Source organism: Protopterus annectens, chromosome 8.part0 (assembly GCF_019279795.1).
Source record: "Protopterus annectens isolate FY-2018-M chromosome 8.part0, PAN1.0, whole genome shotgun sequence".
In the NCBI taxonomy this organism is placed as follows: domain Eukaryota; kingdom Metazoa; phylum Chordata; order Ceratodontiformes; family Protopteridae; genus Protopterus; species Protopterus annectens.
This window is the reverse complement of record NC_056741.1, coordinates 1,269,899,836-1,269,917,957: the sequence shown is the minus strand read 5'-3', so window position 1 is coordinate 1,269,917,957 and position 18,122 is coordinate 1,269,899,836. Positions and strand designations below refer to the sequence as shown.

Sequence of the window (18,122 nt, the reverse complement as noted above, 5' to 3'; positions counted from 1 at the left end):
TAGCTGTATTAGATGTGGTCCATCGAGCTGGTAGACCTCAGGTTCAGGGCATGTTGTAGACATTTATCTTTCAGTTTGCGTGGTTGCACCTAGGAATTCTGCTGGATGAGCAGGAAACTGTTTCTTGGGATTGGAACGTCTAGTCTTCCTTGCTTGGTTTATTGTCACTTTGGTCCTCACCAAGTCAATCAATTTAACTAAATACATATGAGGAAATATACAAACAAAGTTTATTGTGTGTATCACAGAAACAGGGTGGAGGGTTGCATCACACACAGGAAAGACTCGAGCTCAGAAAAATTATCAAAGTGCAAGTGGACAGTACCATTCTGAAGAGTTACCAGTAGGCAAGACCGCCAGGATTTGTTGATAGGGAACAACAAAAAGGTAATTTAAAGAAGATGTTTTGTATGAAGAAGGTCAAAGATTAATGGAAAAGCCTATTTGGAATGGATTGTGGAACTGATAGCTGTTAGGATCTTTAACAGGAACACACACAATATTGCCATGCAAACTGTATAGTTTTAGACTGAATTTTAGAGTTGGAGATTTGAGTAAAAATTTGACTGTACAGCAGTAAACAGGTGATTGTGAAAAGAAAGAAACAAGGAAATAAACGGAATATTATGACGTTCAGATTTAGGCCCTGCCCTCTTCAAAGTCTGTATCATTAAATTTACAGAGGTGCATTGTAGGTAACAGCAAGTCCCTGCAGCTAATATGAAGTTGTATGCCAGGCTAGTTGTATTGCTGCGGTGAAGATGGTTTGAAGAGAAATTACACAAATATAGGGAAATGATCAGGTGTATGTTAACAGATATCAAATAATACAGAAAAGGAGCTGAGATACTGACAGCAACTCAGCTATAAAATGACCTGGCAGTAATTGTATTAAGTGATGTATGTGAATCAGTCATTATAAAGATGCACCTAGAAAGGCTGAGTAGATGCTAGCATGCACTGGGGAAGTATTAGAGCAGAAGCTACCAAGATGTTATTCCTTTGTACACTGCTGACATGTACTGGGAGAGAACCAGAAAAGAAACCAAGAATATACCCTTCCTTTGTACTAAGCTGACATGTTAAGACAGTATTAGAATAAAGACTGATAAGGTACCCTCCTTTTCCGCACAGCCGTCGTACATTAGGACAGTATTAGAACAAAACTAAGAACATATTCCTCCTTTGTACACAAGTGCTGAGATAACTTTCTGAAAGAGGGATGTAACAGCAGTGCTATAGGACTGACATCAAGTATAGGGTTTAAAGCTTTAAAAAAAAAAAAAAAAAAATATATATATATATATATATATATATATATATATATATATATATATATATATATATATATATATATATATATATATATATATATGAGGAGAGATGCAAAATAAGCTTATTGTGTGTATCGTGGAAGCAGGGTGGAGGGATGTACAGCACACTGGAAAGTTTCACGTACTTCAGAAAAATTATCAAAGTGCAAGAGTACAGTACCATTCTGAAGAGTTACCAGTAAACAAGACTGCCAGGATTTGTTGTTAGAGAACAAAAAGGTAATTTAAAGACAACATTCTGTATGAAGAAGGACAATAATTAATGGAAAAGCCTTTTTTCAGGAAGGTGGAGAGCTAAACAATACATGTGATAAACACTGGTTCATAGGAGGTTACTAGGCTATTAGCCCTAGGGCCTTTATAAGTCTAGCCATGTTATACCCTCCTTCCCTTATTGACAAGATTGTATGGTCTATATTTGCAGCATGAGTCTTATGATTAGCACTGACTACCCTTATCCAAGAGGGACATATGTGACACCCCCAGGGTAAATTTATGGTCTCCCATCCAGTTGTCTTAAGTTATGCTTAAGTAAGGTCATTGAGGAGCTCTATTTTACATGAATTGGGAATTTATTCCAGATGAGTGGCGATCTCTGGGAGACATAGTTGGCTCTCCAGCATGTCCTGTTAATGTCACAGGCTAGGTTAAGATCCCTAGTGTGAGTGAATCTTGTCCCATTTGACTTGTGGATGTGCAGCATTTCCAGGGTCCAAAACTGCTCTGTAGGCCAGGCACAAGTCACCTCTTAGCAGCCTGTAAGATACAGAGTACAGTGACAGGGCCTTCAGTCTGTCCATGCATTTCATGTGTTAAAGGCCCTGAATATTCTTGGTGAGAAACATCTGAGGTCTCTCCAGTTGCTGCAGGTGTCTGGTGAGATACATACAGAAGTGAGCTTTGTACTCTATTAGTGGTCGGATGAGGGATGAGTACAGGGGAGTTATAATATCCTTAGGTCTGGATGTGATGCCTTTACTTATGAGATGTGCAACACAGAAGGTCTTCCTTAACACTGTGGACACATGATGATTGAAGTTAAGGTTGCTATCAACCTCTGTTCCCAAATCTTTCACCACAGGGTTCGCACTAATTGGGGTGCTGTTAATATTGTAATTTGCAAGGACTTCCCCTTTGATGAAAATGATAATAACACATTTTTTGTATTTAGTTTAAGTCTGTGGCTTTGGCACCAATCATTTGTTTGTGTAAGCCCTTTTTATAGTATGTCATCTTCGTTGGGGGGCTCACTGATTGCACCAAGTTTGCAGTCATGAACTTGGTAAGCCACAGACCATCTATTTTTGCCTGGACTTCTGAGAAATGGATTCCAAACAGTAGGGGACCCAGCACAGATCCTTGTGGTACACCACTGGTAACTGGTTTGCTGGTAGAGGTGGAATTCCCAACTTTGACTGTATGTGTTCTGTTGGGGAGACATATTGGTTAATTCCCAGTTGGGTGAATTTCTCAATGGTGCCTGAGTGAGGAATGGTGTCAAAAGCCTTGGCTAAGTCAATATAGGCTATATGTACTGTTTTGCCTTCATCCAGGGCTTTGGTGACATTCTTGAAGAAGTCCACCAGGTTTATATAGCATGATTAACAAAGCCAAATTGGTTCAGGTCAAGAGTTTGAAGGTCACCTATATCTTTGTTGATAAAGGTCATTGATGATTCTCTCCATGGCCCTGCAGATAAGGCTGGTTAGGCTTATGGGTCTATAGTTCCCAAGGTCGGTTGGTGGACCCTCTTTATGCAAGGGAATTACTGTTGCTGTTTTCCACTCTGCTGGAACAAAGCTAGTACTTAGACTGTGGTTGAAAAGAGTGCCAAGTGGTTCCACTAGGTCATGTTTTAGAGCATTTAGTAGGCAGCCTGGGATCTTATCCAGTCCCATACAGGTTGTGTTTTTACCATGGAGAGTTTTGTTATGACCTGCTCTTTGGAAATACTAGGTAGAGGACTGGTGACAGGTATGCTTTGGGGTATGTCTGGTCTGTACAGGGGGGTGAAGTGTGCACCAAATCTGTCTGCTACTAGGTTGGCGATGTCCTTAGAGTCAGTATAAGTGGTACAATTTGGCACAAAGCTGGGCCTTCCCTTTTATATTTCTGACATAGCTCAAGAATGCTTTGTGATTATTCTTAGCTAGGGATGCCAGTTTAGCTTCATAATTGGCATTAGAGAACTTTACAAGATGTCTAATTTGCTTGGTCAAGCTGTGAAGGGTGCCCTTCCTCTGCTGATTCAGTTCCCTCTTGTTCTTAGACAGTTTCTTCCTCTTACTTAAAACAATTCTAGTGGACTCTCAGAGAAAACAGTTTAGTGATTTTAAAAAGTTATCATCTCTGTTAGAGAAGATAATATGAAGGTCAGGTGAGCCTAGAATATTCACAAAGTCTGTGTTTCTAAATACTCTGTGACTGTTGCAGCAGCGGTCATTACCATATGACAAAACTGTGACAGATGTATATCAAAAGAGGCTTCATCAAATAGTACACTGGATCTCAATCAATTCTAGTCACATGAGATACAAGTATATTAAATTACTGGTCATGCTATCTGCCTCATAGGCATACATGTCAGGGGAGGTAGTTAAATTATGACACAAGTGTCATGTACATTCTGCAAGTTTTTGAACCAAAACACCATTTTGGCTTCTTGGATACTCAGCAATGTACTGTGAGTTAATCAGCTGTAGCATGCATACACACACACACACACACACACACACACACACACACACACACACACACACACACACACACACACACACACACGCACACACACACAAACACACACCTTGGATTTATATTTGCTGCTTTTTAACATCTACTGGATCAGTCGTCTTTAATGAGACATGCAGCTGTTGTGATGTGCACCTTTTGTGCTGTCTGTTTAGGCAGGTGTTGAAGTTCACGGATCGTATGGTACAAGAAGAGGTGGCTGGAGCAGCATCTGGAATTCAGCAACAGGGAGCACTAGCATGCTATTTTTCCTTATTTGTAGCACATCCCCACTGATACTGAAGGGACTCTGAAACAGTATGGAGTAATTCATTTATTCAGTAGTGCTTTGCTTAATTCATCTTCTCTTTGTCATCAGCTGTCCTTCACAGTTAATTGAATTTTGTCTGAGTGCAGCCAAGTTAGGGCCTTCCTTTCCCCAGCAAGCAAGTGATTTTAGATGTATTTTAATTAAGCAAGAGGAATGCAGGCAGTACACCCCTAACATATAATGTAGAAAGGCACTGCCTCATTTCAGAATACTTTTTCTCTTTGTTTCTTTCTTTAGCAAATGTAGTTTAATTTATTCTTTTAGTAAATTATATTTACTGAGGAAGTTTGCAGTTACAAATATTTCCATTTCATTTCTGTTGGCAGAATTGCCATGGACCTTTTCCTATATTATACCTGTGGAAAAATGTTTAGTTAATCCAACTCAACATGCATTTCCTAGATCTCTTTACTGAAATAATATCACTCGTGGACTGGGTGACACACCTTGCTGGTTGTGTGGAATACATTGAAGGCAACCTTGGATGAAATGGCAAACATAAGTAAAAAGATGAAAAGGATCTTTTTTTAAGCTGCTTACAAGTTTCCAGCTCTCCTATTGCTGTCTTATTCCTGTGTCCTTGCAGGGTCACCTTTTCGGGATGAGATCACACTTGCCATTTTACAACTGCAGGAGAACAACCGGCTTGAAATTCTGAAAAGAAAGTGGTGGGAAGGAGGAAAATGTCCTAAGGAGGAAGACCACCGGGCAAAAGGTAAGGATTTGTACTACTCTTACTGATCTGCGCTGCTAAGTTAGAACTGATATGGTGCAAGCACAGCTAATAATAGGGTCTATATTAAATCAGCGAATGCTTAAAAAAGCGAATGCTGATTTATCGACCCCATGTAAGCAAAAGCTTACAATCTCAAACACTTAGAACAGCAATTTTTTTTCCCAGGGAAAAAATTTCTGTATCAAAAAAGAACCCCCCCCCCCACACTTATAAATACCAATCTGAAATCACACCACAGTGACAAAAAATGGCAAAATAATGAAGGCGGTTTTGTGCTTTCAAGTTCGATCAAGACGCATTCGAAAGAATGAGTCTTCGATCATATAACAGGAAACCTAATAATAAAATCAATACTACCCTTCTGGCCTTTTATGTTGTTTATAATAGGACAGTAAAAAAAAAGTTCACATTTCAGTGAGTGATAATACTGCCATAAGAGGCAGACATCCTACACTCCACAAAGTTCCAGAAAAATAATGAAGACAGACTAAACTTCAGACTGTATGTTTTGTATTTATCATTAACGCAGTTATGTGTACTGGATACAGTCCATTTACTGAGGAAATTTAGTGAAAAAACAGAAAGTGAGTACAATAATAGCTTGCTAATACTTCAAACCATTCCAGCCAGACATTGTTAAGAATAAAACATTACACATGGATAGACATGGTCATACCTAATTTTTCCAAGGTGAACTAATGTGATAATACTTTAACACACTCATTCTCTCCTTATGTACCTGCTGTAGAATCTATGGGTATCAGATACTGAAGGTAAACCCCTGAATAGTGGGCATGGTCAGATACATTGTACTGTCATTTGTTTATTTATTTATTTATGTTGTTGAAGCATAGCTTTCATTCTGCCATCACTAATATGCATTTTCCTATTACCATGGTTTTCATGTACATTTGTACCCAGCGTGGATCTTTAAAACAAACAAGTGGAGATTCTTTTGGTGGTATGTGTGCATTAACAAGCTACAGACATACATGGCAGATGGTAACCATGTGACATTGCAAAACTCCTAACCAGTGGTTCCAGAAATGTGGACTTGTATATATTCTGAGATTCCTCTTCCTCAGAGAATTTCCTTTTCTCCAAGATATGTCAGTCACAGATGTAGTAGATATAAGTTTCCAGGGGTGTGGGGACTTACCCCTACACACACGCATGCACGCACACACACACACACACACACACACACACACACACACACACACACACACACACACACACACACATACACACTGGCGAGTGCATGGGGAAATGTTTCCCCTCACAAGGAATAAAAAAACTTTCAAGGAAGAGCAGTGATATTCAATATTTGCTGTTTTCCTGCATGTCTAAACTTTTTCTGCAATTTCTGGACTTACAGTTACAAGCATCGGAATTACATTAGGGAGCCAGGATATACATTTCCAATGCATTCACTGTTAGTACAGCAGAAGGTACAAACTAAGCCCAGCATGTGTGATCTAATGATGTCAACATGTGTAGAGGGTTTTAACCGATCTGCATGTTGCCTCTTAAATTGTTAGAGTTTATAAAATAGTCCCATAGATAGGATTTTGCAGGACTTCTTTCTCACAGATGAATCCTGTATGATTTGTATGTCTTGAAATCTACAAAGGCTATGAATTACAGTTCTCTTTCCCTTACATTAACCTTTGTAAGACTCAAAGCATTTATGTGAGCAAAGCATAATTACAAACAATTTGGCATTTGATCAGAGTATATGAGAGGTGGTTTGAAGGGTGCGGTGGTGCATCGGTTAGCATTGCCGCCTCACAGCAAGAGGCTCTCCGGTTTGATTCTCGGTTGGAGTGCCTTCTGTGTGGAGTTTGCATGTCCTCCCCGTGATCAACTGAAATTTAAAAAACATGCAGGTAGGTGTCTGGGTGTGCCTTCTCTGAAGGTTGGGTGCTGGGCTGGCAACTCAACACCGTAAAAATCACTGCCAGTCATAAGTGGACTGAGATCTACTGTGGCGACCCCTAACCGGGAAAAGACTTTTATATGAGAGCTGGTTTAGTAAACAACACTCTGCTAGAAACTCATCCCTTACTGACAATTGACCACTGATACGTCAAGTGGAGGTGGTTTTCATTTTACTTTGTGTATCTGAAAGAACTAAACTGCTTCGTGGAGAAAGGGTTTCAGTATTTATCTGTCTAATAAAAGCCAATAAGCAGTTCTGTGGTTTTATGACTGATTGCGTTTCTGCTTAATCCATATTATTTGATGCCCAACCTTTAGTGTACCTACATGCATACATTTGCCTGGGCCCATATTTTCTGTAACATTCAGGCATTAAATCTTCCTCTCTTGGCTAGTTTATGTTGTTTTATATTGTTGTGTAGTGCAGTGCTTCAGGTCAGATCCAAAATGTTGGTAATGAAACTGATCCACAAATGCAGGATGATTTTTCAGATAAAATTAAATGAAATGAAGGAAATCAGTAAAATAAAAAGGCACGCCAGGATAAAAACACAAACGCTGTGCTGGTACCAGGTAAAAACTGCTCGAATGACCAATTAAGACCATTCTATGAGAGCTTTTATGAACAAGGGGCAGATTAGCAATTATACAAATAAATGAGATACAAGCAATTTCTTTTAAGGAAGGATAATTGTTTTCTGAGTTTTTTCCAAAGGTACTGATGTCTGAATGGTTATACAGATCAATTTATGCCAAGTGATTTGTGTTTACAAATTAATTACCCAAAACATGGCACAAACTGATTTATTGACATCTACTACCTATATTATGAGAAATGATTTGCAGAGTGTGATTTATGTATTGTAATGATCTGTGTGAAAGCAACACAGTGACTTTTTCCCTAACAAGAGACTTTTGGCATAAATACAATTTATCTGAAAGCAGCACAGACATTTTGCTTGATAAAGAAGCTAATTATTGATTACATGGGAAAGTGATTTATATAGTATGACCTGAGCATATTATGAAAGACCAACAAATGCCATGTGAAGCTTGTAACCAAAAAAAGGAAAATGCCACAAAGTGGCAGGCCGTGTTGAGATGAATGTGAGAGTTTTCATATTGCTGTGAAATAATGGGCAGCTTGTATCGAAAAAGGGGAGCCTTGGTGTGAAATTAATGACATTGAACTTACAGAGATTTGAGAGCCACCTAATGCAGTGACACCATTCATACAAGCTTTTCACAGGCACTGGGGAAGTCTGAATTGGAATTGCTTCTAGATATTTTTGATACCTTGCTAAGCCATTTAAACTCCAAACTGTTACTTTACTTCAGAAGCATATAGTTTTCAAGGAAGGGACAGATATGAGAAAGTATACTATAGGTGTATGGCAGACTTGCAGATGTTAAAAAAGCATTGGCAGTTCAAAAAGAGACTGACTGTACCATAAAAGTTAAAGTTGTAGGTACATGCATGAAAGTTTACAAAAAAGATTGCAGGAAGAAGAAGATTTTATATAAGGTAAGGCAAAGAGCTTCAGAATGCTTGAAAGATGCTGCAAGACATTTTATGGATGTGCAACAGGACACAGCTGAATTAACTATTTATGAGGTATCTAAGAAAAAAAAACAATCTTGTCTATTGTGGCAAGATGACACAGAATGCCAGTGGTTGTTGAGTTAAGGACAACTCTACAAGGAAATGGAAACTGTAATGATTTCCTGTATGTTCATAGGTACTTTACTAAGCTGTTGACCCATGAGGTACTATAGAAACCTAGCCATGTTTATTCCCATGAAGTTTTTTAGCCCTAATATTTTAAGTATGAATAACTCAGAGACAAGCAGAACAGTTACACATTGCCCCATCTATTAGAGACAAGGATGGAAACTGAGTAGCAACAGAATGACTGGTAAGGTGGCCTTCAAATAAATTGTAATTTTGACAGAAGGCTCTTGTTATGGGAAAAATATGGTATTCATTTTGTATATAAAATTATATATATATATATATATATATATATACAGAGAGAGAGAGAGTGAGTGTGAGAGTGTGTGTTTTGTGGGGCTTTCCTCCCCACAGCCCCTTTATTACATATCCGTTATAGAATGCTTCTTGATAGTCAAGCAATGGAATGGATGGGGTACAGAATCAGGTGCATTACTGTTATTCAGTTATCTTTCAGCATGGCTGTCAAACACATACCCATTGGATAAAGAATGCTGACAGCAAGAATGCTTATCAAGAAAAGAATATAGTTGCTAATTCTATGTATGGATGCGTGCAGAAAAATTGCAGAAATATGTATGGAAGGCATCTAATGTAAACTAAGTATATAATATAGTGAAACTGATCTTACCCAAATGGAAACTCATGCCAAATCTGGACAAATGGAGGTATTTTGTTAAGAACCATATAACTGACTTGAAAAGAGTCACATATTCATATAGATTACACAAAATGGTGAAACTGAAAATGGACCTGTAGAGAATAATCGTGCTATTATTTCTGTCACCAACTATAATGAAATGTTCTCGTACATATAAATCAAACACATATAACTGGAAAAAGCCAAACATACTATTAAAGATATGTGATAGTGAGCAAGACGCCATAATAGAAGGATCAGAGCACCTGAGACACAAAACAGTGAAACAGAGGTGGTAAGACCTGTAAATGAGTGTAAAATAGGTGGGTCACAACTGTTTGGCAGAGATTAGGTATAGAAAATTGACCTGAACTGGTATTTTTTAAGAAACTGAATATACCACGAACACTGATGAAATTAATCACAGCAGCGAAGCTGCTGCAGCTATTAATAAATTCAGATAATTTTTGTACCATATGTACTCATGCCAAAAGTTGAACTGTGGCTAAACAAATATGAAAAATGTTGGAATACATTGTGGAGTGAGTAAGTATGTTACACACACATAGTCCTACCAGAGAAAGGAAAATCAGAATACACTTGTATTTCTAATTATTTCATGGTTACTGTTAACCCAGTGCTATGCATTTTGTAGTAAACGGTGCCGTTAAGTGGAACATATTTTTGCATCTATGGCAAGAAGTACTTTAGAAAGATGGATTTAGTGTAAGTAAACCTGTTGATGGAGATGGATAACTCATCCAGGCAGTTTAAGTCTATTGACAACTACAGAAAGCATGTTTTGATATAACGGACTTTAGTTTGGGGTGGCATATATGCCAACCATTTGAGAGGGTAACAAGTTATATACTACATGGAGTTCCCAGAAAACAGTGTTACCATGATGAAACCCAGTATGAAGCATAGAAAGCAAATGTCAACTGAAAGATCCATGAATGGCCTTAGACAGACTGAAAGCCTTTGCGCTAACAGTGATAAGTAAAAGTTTTTCAAAATGCAAATTTCTTATAACTGATGTGATTGTTAGAGAGGGATCGCACAAATCACATGATAAAGCAAAGCCTTAGAATGTACTTCAGCAAAATCACATGATAAAGCAAAGCCTTAGAATGTACTTCAGCAAAATCACATGATAAAGCAAAGCCTTAGAATGTACTTCAGCAAAATCACATGATAAAGCAAAGCCTTAGAATGTACTTCAGCAAAATCACATGATAAAGCAAAGCCTTAGAATGTACTTCAGCAAAATCACATGATAAAGCAAAGCCTTAGAATGTACTTCAGCAAAATCACATGATAAAGCAAAGCCTTAGAATGTACTTCAGCAAAATCACATGATAAAGCAAAGCCTTAGAATGTACTTCAGCAAAATCACATGATAAAGCAAAGCCTTAGAATGTACTTCAGCAAAATCACATGAAAAAGCAAAGCCTTAGAATGTACTTCAGCAAAATCACATGATAAAGCAAAGCCTTAGAATGTACTTCAGCAAAATCACATGATAAAGCAAAGCCTTAGAATGTACTTCAGCACAGTTCATACTGGCAATAATGACATATTTTTTTAATTTCTGATAAATGCTTTGATGGCTATGATGACAAGGCTGGCCAAGATGCAAACACACTTTGATTTTTCCCTTAAGGAGAGGTACAGTTCTGTTGCATTTGGATAGAACAGGGAGAAGGTCCATCATGATTGCTGCAAAGTCATTGATAAATGCTGAATTATGATAGTAATACCCATATTGATGAAGAAACTCTACCTTATCTGGAGTAAAGAAAGTTCATATCTGCAGGTGATGAGATTCACGCTGGCTAAGGGTCACCAACTATTTTATTTTATTTTTATTTATTTTTTTTTTTTTATTTATTATTTTTTTATTTTATTATTAACCCAAGAAAATGGGTGTCTAAAATAAGTACAATGCAGTGGCAATAGTGGTCATGTTTTCTACAAGGACAGTCCTATGACATTGAATTTAGTCTTGGTAAGCAGGAAGGCAATGTTGTTACAGCACACAAGAGTTGAGTACTATGAATTCACAGGAGGTGAGTTGTGACCAGTAATCAAAAGACTTATCCACAGGGAAGCCAAACCTCATCCAGTTGGAAAAATCTAAATAATTGCTTACAGATTTTTTTGATATCTAGGTAAGCCATTTAGTTTCAACTGTATAGTACTGTGTAAACACAATGATCTAAATGTGATCTCTACGTCTGTTTGAAGCAAAGAAGAAACAGTTGTCCACATTTCATGGAACAATATTGTGTGGAACTTGAGTTATTATTCCTTCTGAGTTATATGTAAGAGTGTTTGAGTCTGATGTGAGGGACACTGTGGAAGTGAAGCCTGGGCTGTGTTATGAGCACAACGTAGTTCAGAAATGTCATGCACATCAACAATTTAATAAAAAGCTGTAGTGCACACTAGATGGTTCAAAATGTACCACTGTAAACTATAGGCTGACTACAGCAACTGTTATTTTCTTACATCAGTAGCTATAAGACCCACTGCAATTAGTGTATTAATTCCAAGAACTACTGAATAAGCCTTATTATCATTATTTGTTTGTCTGGCCAAAAAACAACACAAAATAAAATTCTAAGATTTATCAACTTGGCTAGCTAAAAGGAACATCACCGAACTTCTGCTGAGTGAGCCAGTCCTCCTCTACTTAATAAATTAATGGTTCTTAAATCTCCCAATGCCATTAAAAACAAATTTTCATTGAAATTTTATGGGCCTCCCTTCTCAGGATTCACCTGTGAGGTATTCTTTCTAACAGTCTTGCCCCTGCTGCATTGAATAGTCTACCAAAATAAATTTCTTCCTTAAATAATTAAATAATTTCTCTCTGTCTTGATAAAAGCACATTTACTACAATATATATGCACATGTTTTAGATGTGTCTATATTACTACATCAATAGATATTTCAGTCGAACACCTCTCCATTGACACCAAACCATCAAAATTCACTTCCGCGAAATGGGAATTTTTCCCAGAGTAAGGAAGTGGTTGGCCAACTCCACAACTTTGCCCTTTTCCCCACTGTAGTGCGATCTCGGAGTTGGTATATATAGTTAAAGGGGGTGTTGGGGTGAAGTCACCCACTTGGGTGGGTTTGATTTAGTGCAGTGTGGGTTCTCTTGTGCTATGGGGCAATTGTTTCATGGCCCTGGAAAAAATCTGCAGTTTGCAGAACTGAATTTCAGTGGTTTCATGTCGATGGAGAGGTGTTCGATGGAAATGTCTTTCGAAGAAATAATATAGACACGTTTTAGATAAGGTGGTTTGTTTTCTGCTGCTTAACTATTACTTTTCTGAATGACTGACCTCTGACAATTTTAGTATATTGATACTTATTCTACATTTGTAAACACTGTCTTTAGCAGTGTGTGTGTTTCTGCATATGTGTATTTCATATATATATATATATATATATATATATATATATATATATATATAGATATACACACACATATATATATAGATAGATATAGATATAAGATATATAGATAGATAAATAGATAAATGTTTATATCATAAAATATAGTGTACTTCAATGACAGCAAAAAACTCAGTGATCATTTTAGATCAAAAAGTACAAAAAATAAAAATAATTTATGCATGGGGCATCCCCATCCCCTCCCCTTTCTAATTATGTATACCAACTTCGAGACTGCAAAACAGCAAGATGAGGGCAAATTCTCTGACCCTGTTGCAATGCAATCTCACACAGAAAATAACCAGCAGGCTGAAACACAAGGAAATAAACCATTCAATATTCTCGGCATCCACTCTCATTAACAATCACAAAAAGCTTTCCCTCTTCTGAGCAGTACTTTTCTTATGTTTTTGCCATACCTTATAAGCATTGGTAATACTTTATCACATAGGTTGTCTTGCATTATTTTCCAAGTGTACATTTTACTCTTTCTACTCAAGTTTGAAATTGTTAAGTCATATTATGCAGGTATATATATGATTCTAAATTGCCGTGTCTGTTTTGAATGTACCTTAAATGCCTAATGGTCTGGATAATAGCAGAAAAGGCTCATGTACTAGCCCATTAATCTAGCTACCAAAATAAAATTTAATAAATAACACCCTCATATGCCTTGTAAATTTCTCTGGACACCATGTTAGCATGTTCATACAGATTTTTTATTTATGTATGTCTGTACATTCATGTACTTACAGTTCTTAATTGTTAGGCATGTACACTAGACACAGTGATGTTATTTGCCTAGAATTATGCACTTCATGGAAGAGTTTTACAGTGCTACTTGTGATGTTCATAAAAAGAATGGCCTGCCAAAATAGATCTTCAGTGTTACTGTCCCACTGTTTACTTTGGAAAAGATTAAAACCTTTGTAAAGCTAAATTCCATAGAGCACCTAACATCTACTTCTCATTACTGATTTATGAATAAGTTAGCAGAGTTACCTAAATTTTCAAGGAAGCCGTCAAAGATAAAAGCTTAATTGCAAATCACTATAATTCAAAACAAGTAGATTTAGTTTAGTATATTGAAATGTACCAGATGTAATGGAAATTCTGTCTGCTACAGGAGTATTTATGAATCAGCATCTAGATTCAGGAGTGAAACTTGATGTTCCAAAGAATTGCACTTAACAAGCAATTTGGCAATATTACTGAAAGGAGCGGACAGATGTTTTCCTTTTCTACAGGGCAGATAACCCAACCCAGATGTACTGTTTCTTGAGTAGGGCATCTGATATACACACTTTATGTGAAAAATAACAGACAGAGATGGAAGGTAAACTAGTTTGCAATGCTGATCTGGCAATAGTGTGTAACAAAAGCTACAGGATGATTGAGTTTATTGAAAAGCCATGCAGCCCGACCTAAACCCAAACATAGATGGATGACCAGATCTGTGCATTACCCATACATAGATGACTGAATAGCACCAAGTCCCATGATGAACAGGACACCATATTACTTGCCTTTAGTCCCAAAATGTACACAGTTTCAGAATTTAGATGCTGAACCAAGTACTTATGAGCCACTGACCCAAACTGTGCAGGACCCCAGAGATACTGCCCAGAAGAGTTGAAGAGACGTTCCTCACAGAATGAGCTCGTGAAGGAAGAATTATTTCACAAACTGCACAATAAAACTGTGCTTTCTAAAATCAAACAACAGTATAGCAATAATAACTGCTACTGATCTAAAATGAAGCGTAGACACGGTGGCTAAAGTAAATGCGCAATTATTTCTTGGCCATCTGATCAAATCACAGTTTCAGTTAAAAGAGATCCCCACTTATTCTTGAGGTGCAGCAAGTCAGGGGCTTATTATATTAAGAGGAGGGGTGAATCCATGGAAATCACAAAAATCTACAGTTTCCTTAATTAGAAACTGCATTTCCACAGCTAGTGTTCTTAAAACTACCCTAGATTAGCTTATGTGCTATTGAATTTGGGGACAATAATATCAACTTACAGTTGCTTTTCATTATGAAAACAGGAATGGTAATAGCAAATCATTAATGTATAACTGTAGCCAAATGCTATCATTTAAATGTATCTTATCATGTTCATACTGATTGTATAACTGTTGCAAAGATTAAATGCAAGGATTGCAGATTTGTCAAATTAAAGATCAAACAGCATGTTACAGTATTATTTGTTCTACAGAGAATGACATTTGCTAGGTTTTATATTTTGTGTGTAGTAGTTTGTTAGATATTTTAAATTTCATTTAGTCTTAATTTTTTTTACTGCATATTTCATTTCTATTTCTTTAACGATTAGTTGATCAGTGATTACATTAGAGAATATTGGTTGGAAGCCCAGTGGTATAGTGATTAGAACCAGTGCCTCAAAGTATTTGGTCCTTCAGTTCATTTCTCAAATGGAGGCTTTCCACAGGGATACCGCAAATGATTCCCTGTGCCTATTTGGAGCATTGCTGGGTGTTCCAATCCCCCTTACATCTGAAAGGCTTCCGATGAACAATTAGGTGAACTTCCAAACTGCCCAGGATTATGCATGCTAGCAGTGTAGGGGCAGGGACAGGCTGCAACTCCCCTGCAGTCCTGATATGGCTAAGGAGAATGAATGAATGAATGAATGAATGAATGAATGAATGAATTAATGCCTTTTTTGTGTTTTTTGAAGCGGTGTTTTTACCATGTTTCATTTGTCAGCTTTTATCATTTGAAAGTAGAAATGGGCAAATGCTCTGTATTTTAATGTAATTCATTATATGTGTATGTAATAGAATGGTTTAGATGGTATTGCTTCTTAAATTCTGGGGTGTAGGCTTTAGTTTTCCAGTCTGTCTGTTAGAATTGTACAGTAGGATCATTGTTTGCAAGCTCTGCTGGATAGAGTATACATTTGGTATCTGCTGGATAGTGTATGGTATGTATACAGAGCCCTAACTGGCTCGTTTGGTACCTGGTGTCACTTCCCAATCTGATGCCCCTTATTGCTAGGTTAAGGAGAAAAAAAGGGCATTCTTTACTTCTCTCCTAAGAAAGATTACAGGTTCCTAATATCCTTATAATTCACATAAGAACAAAAATGTGTCCATTCTCCAATCTGTGCTACAGGTCCTAATGGTCTTCTTGTTCCTGAAGAAGAAATAATAACTACTGAAACATGTATAACTTGATTTTGCTTATGACAATCAGTAAAGGATATATGTATGGTCCTGACTGGTCTTTTCTTGTGGTATTGTTTACATTTCTTTAGAAATCACTGGTTTACCAGCAGTTCATTCTTCCGGTAAAAGGAAGGCCATCAGTGATTGCACAAATGAGTGTTGATCACCAGTGTTTCCAATAAAGCCTGGTCCCCTTGCATTTTGGCTGGCACAGTTATTCAGTCCCCTATTATCTGTGTCTGTGTGTGTTGTTTGTCTGTCTATCTGCCTGTCTGTTTCTTTAGGAACACATTTCTTTTCATATTTATTTTGTTTCTACTCTGGTGCCAGAACTCAACTGGTACCGCATATTCTGCAGCTGAAGGCCAAAACCAGTTAGTTATATTGCTGGCCTGTGGTGCCTTTCAGAGTACCATAGAATTTTGCATCACATTTCAAAGTAAAACTCTTCTTTCTTATATGTATTTATCCATGGTGCTATACTGGTGTGTGCCTGGAAGTGTCTTAAAAGCTGTCTGTTTTCTCTCCCAAACTTTTTAGTATCTCTTTCCTATAAAAACTTACACCAGCTGTCATACACAACCAGTGGCTATTGTGTGAAATGATAGCTGTGTTATGCTTACAGTAGCCCCCTAAAGGTTTGAGTAGCTATTATCTGAACCAGGCTGTGTAAGTTGATGCGCTAAGTGTTTCATTAAATTCGCTTACTTCTTGGATCGGTGGTCTTGGTGGTATTTTATCATTTTATTTTTTTGGTTTTTTAATTTGTATTTGCAGGCTGAACGTAATGTCTGTTTTTGCACTGAATAACCTCAGAAATTTTGAAAAATATTTGATCAGCTGTAGAACAATATAAATTAGATTTTTTGTAAGCAGTATTTCTGAATATAAGAACTGTTCATTTATAAATACTGTGGAACTCGACAACTGAGTACGGCAACCATACACCCAGTTCCTTTCTGTTACCAATCTTGTAAGACAGCATTTTTGACCTAGGAAGACTGTAATAATCAGTGAAACAGACACTGAGAGTACATGCAAATGGCACACAGACCGTAACTGGAGGGCAGGACTAAACTCTGCAATTCTGTACCGCTGATTTGCCATTTTCTCCTAAAATGCAATGTGATATAAAAAATCAAGTCTTCATGCGGTAGTGGCAGGATGATGCTCACCATTTCTAAGAAAGGGTTTTGTAGATTATTTGTTTCATAAATGTATGACCACCAGTGCATGGAGTTATAAAGAAGGGATAAAACTTCTTTTATAGGTTCAGTGCTTGAATCTCCTACAGGCTAAAACAATAGTGTTTCTTTAAAACAGGTCCTTAAAGATTAGTACACCAAATTGTTTAGATCACTTGAGAAACTACTATTATATGAAAGTTTACTTCCATATGTTATTTTAGGGTGTCTTGTATTAATAAGCAATGATTGGTTTCTGAACTGGTCCACTCTTTTATTTTGATGTGTTATCACTCCAGCCCCGTAGTCTCCACAGTATGGATAATATGAGGTACTAATGTATATAATGGCTGTCTCAGGCCTACTTATATAGCAGGCATGAAGTTGGTTACTATGCAATACAATGACATTTTAAATATATATTATATAGTGAACAAGGTATATTCGAAAAAAATCAGGCTGACTATATCACAAATCAACAATCATAGAACCCGGCAGATATCATTTTAAAGCATTAGCACAGCATCTATAAAGTAGGAATATTTTATTTTAATTAATTTGTCTTTTTCCTCTATGCATGCAACATGTTTTTACCAAATGGAAAATTCACTCTATAAATTCACTACTTAGTTGCTGCATTGTACACAGAATTTCTCTATTACATTACGCTTATATGCCATAGAAATATGATGTTCAATCCCTGAGAATGATATTTCTCCATGGCACTCACAGTAATTCTCCTTTCTTCATTTATTTGTTTCGTTATGGTGATCAAACAAGTGTTTTGAGCGCAAACGATCATATTCAGATATGACCCACGCCAGAGAAATGGCGATA

General features: G+C 37.1%; 1 protein-coding gene across 3 annotated transcripts in view; it reads left to right on the top strand.

Annotated features, from left to right (window-relative positions):
- Nucleotides 1–18,122, top strand: part of GRIK5 (glutamate ionotropic receptor kainate type subunit 5) — a 3,838,183-nt gene that overhangs the window by 3,781,859 nt on the left and 38,202 nt on the right. For all 3 annotated transcript variants that reach the window (XM_044080789.1, XM_044080790.1, XM_044080791.1), the window contains one exon: nucleotides 4,979–5,107. In XM_044080789.1, the coding sequence (XP_043936724.1) occupies nucleotides 4,979–5,107 (129 nt within the window). The remainder of the gene's footprint in view (nucleotides 1–4,978; nucleotides 5,108–18,122) is intronic.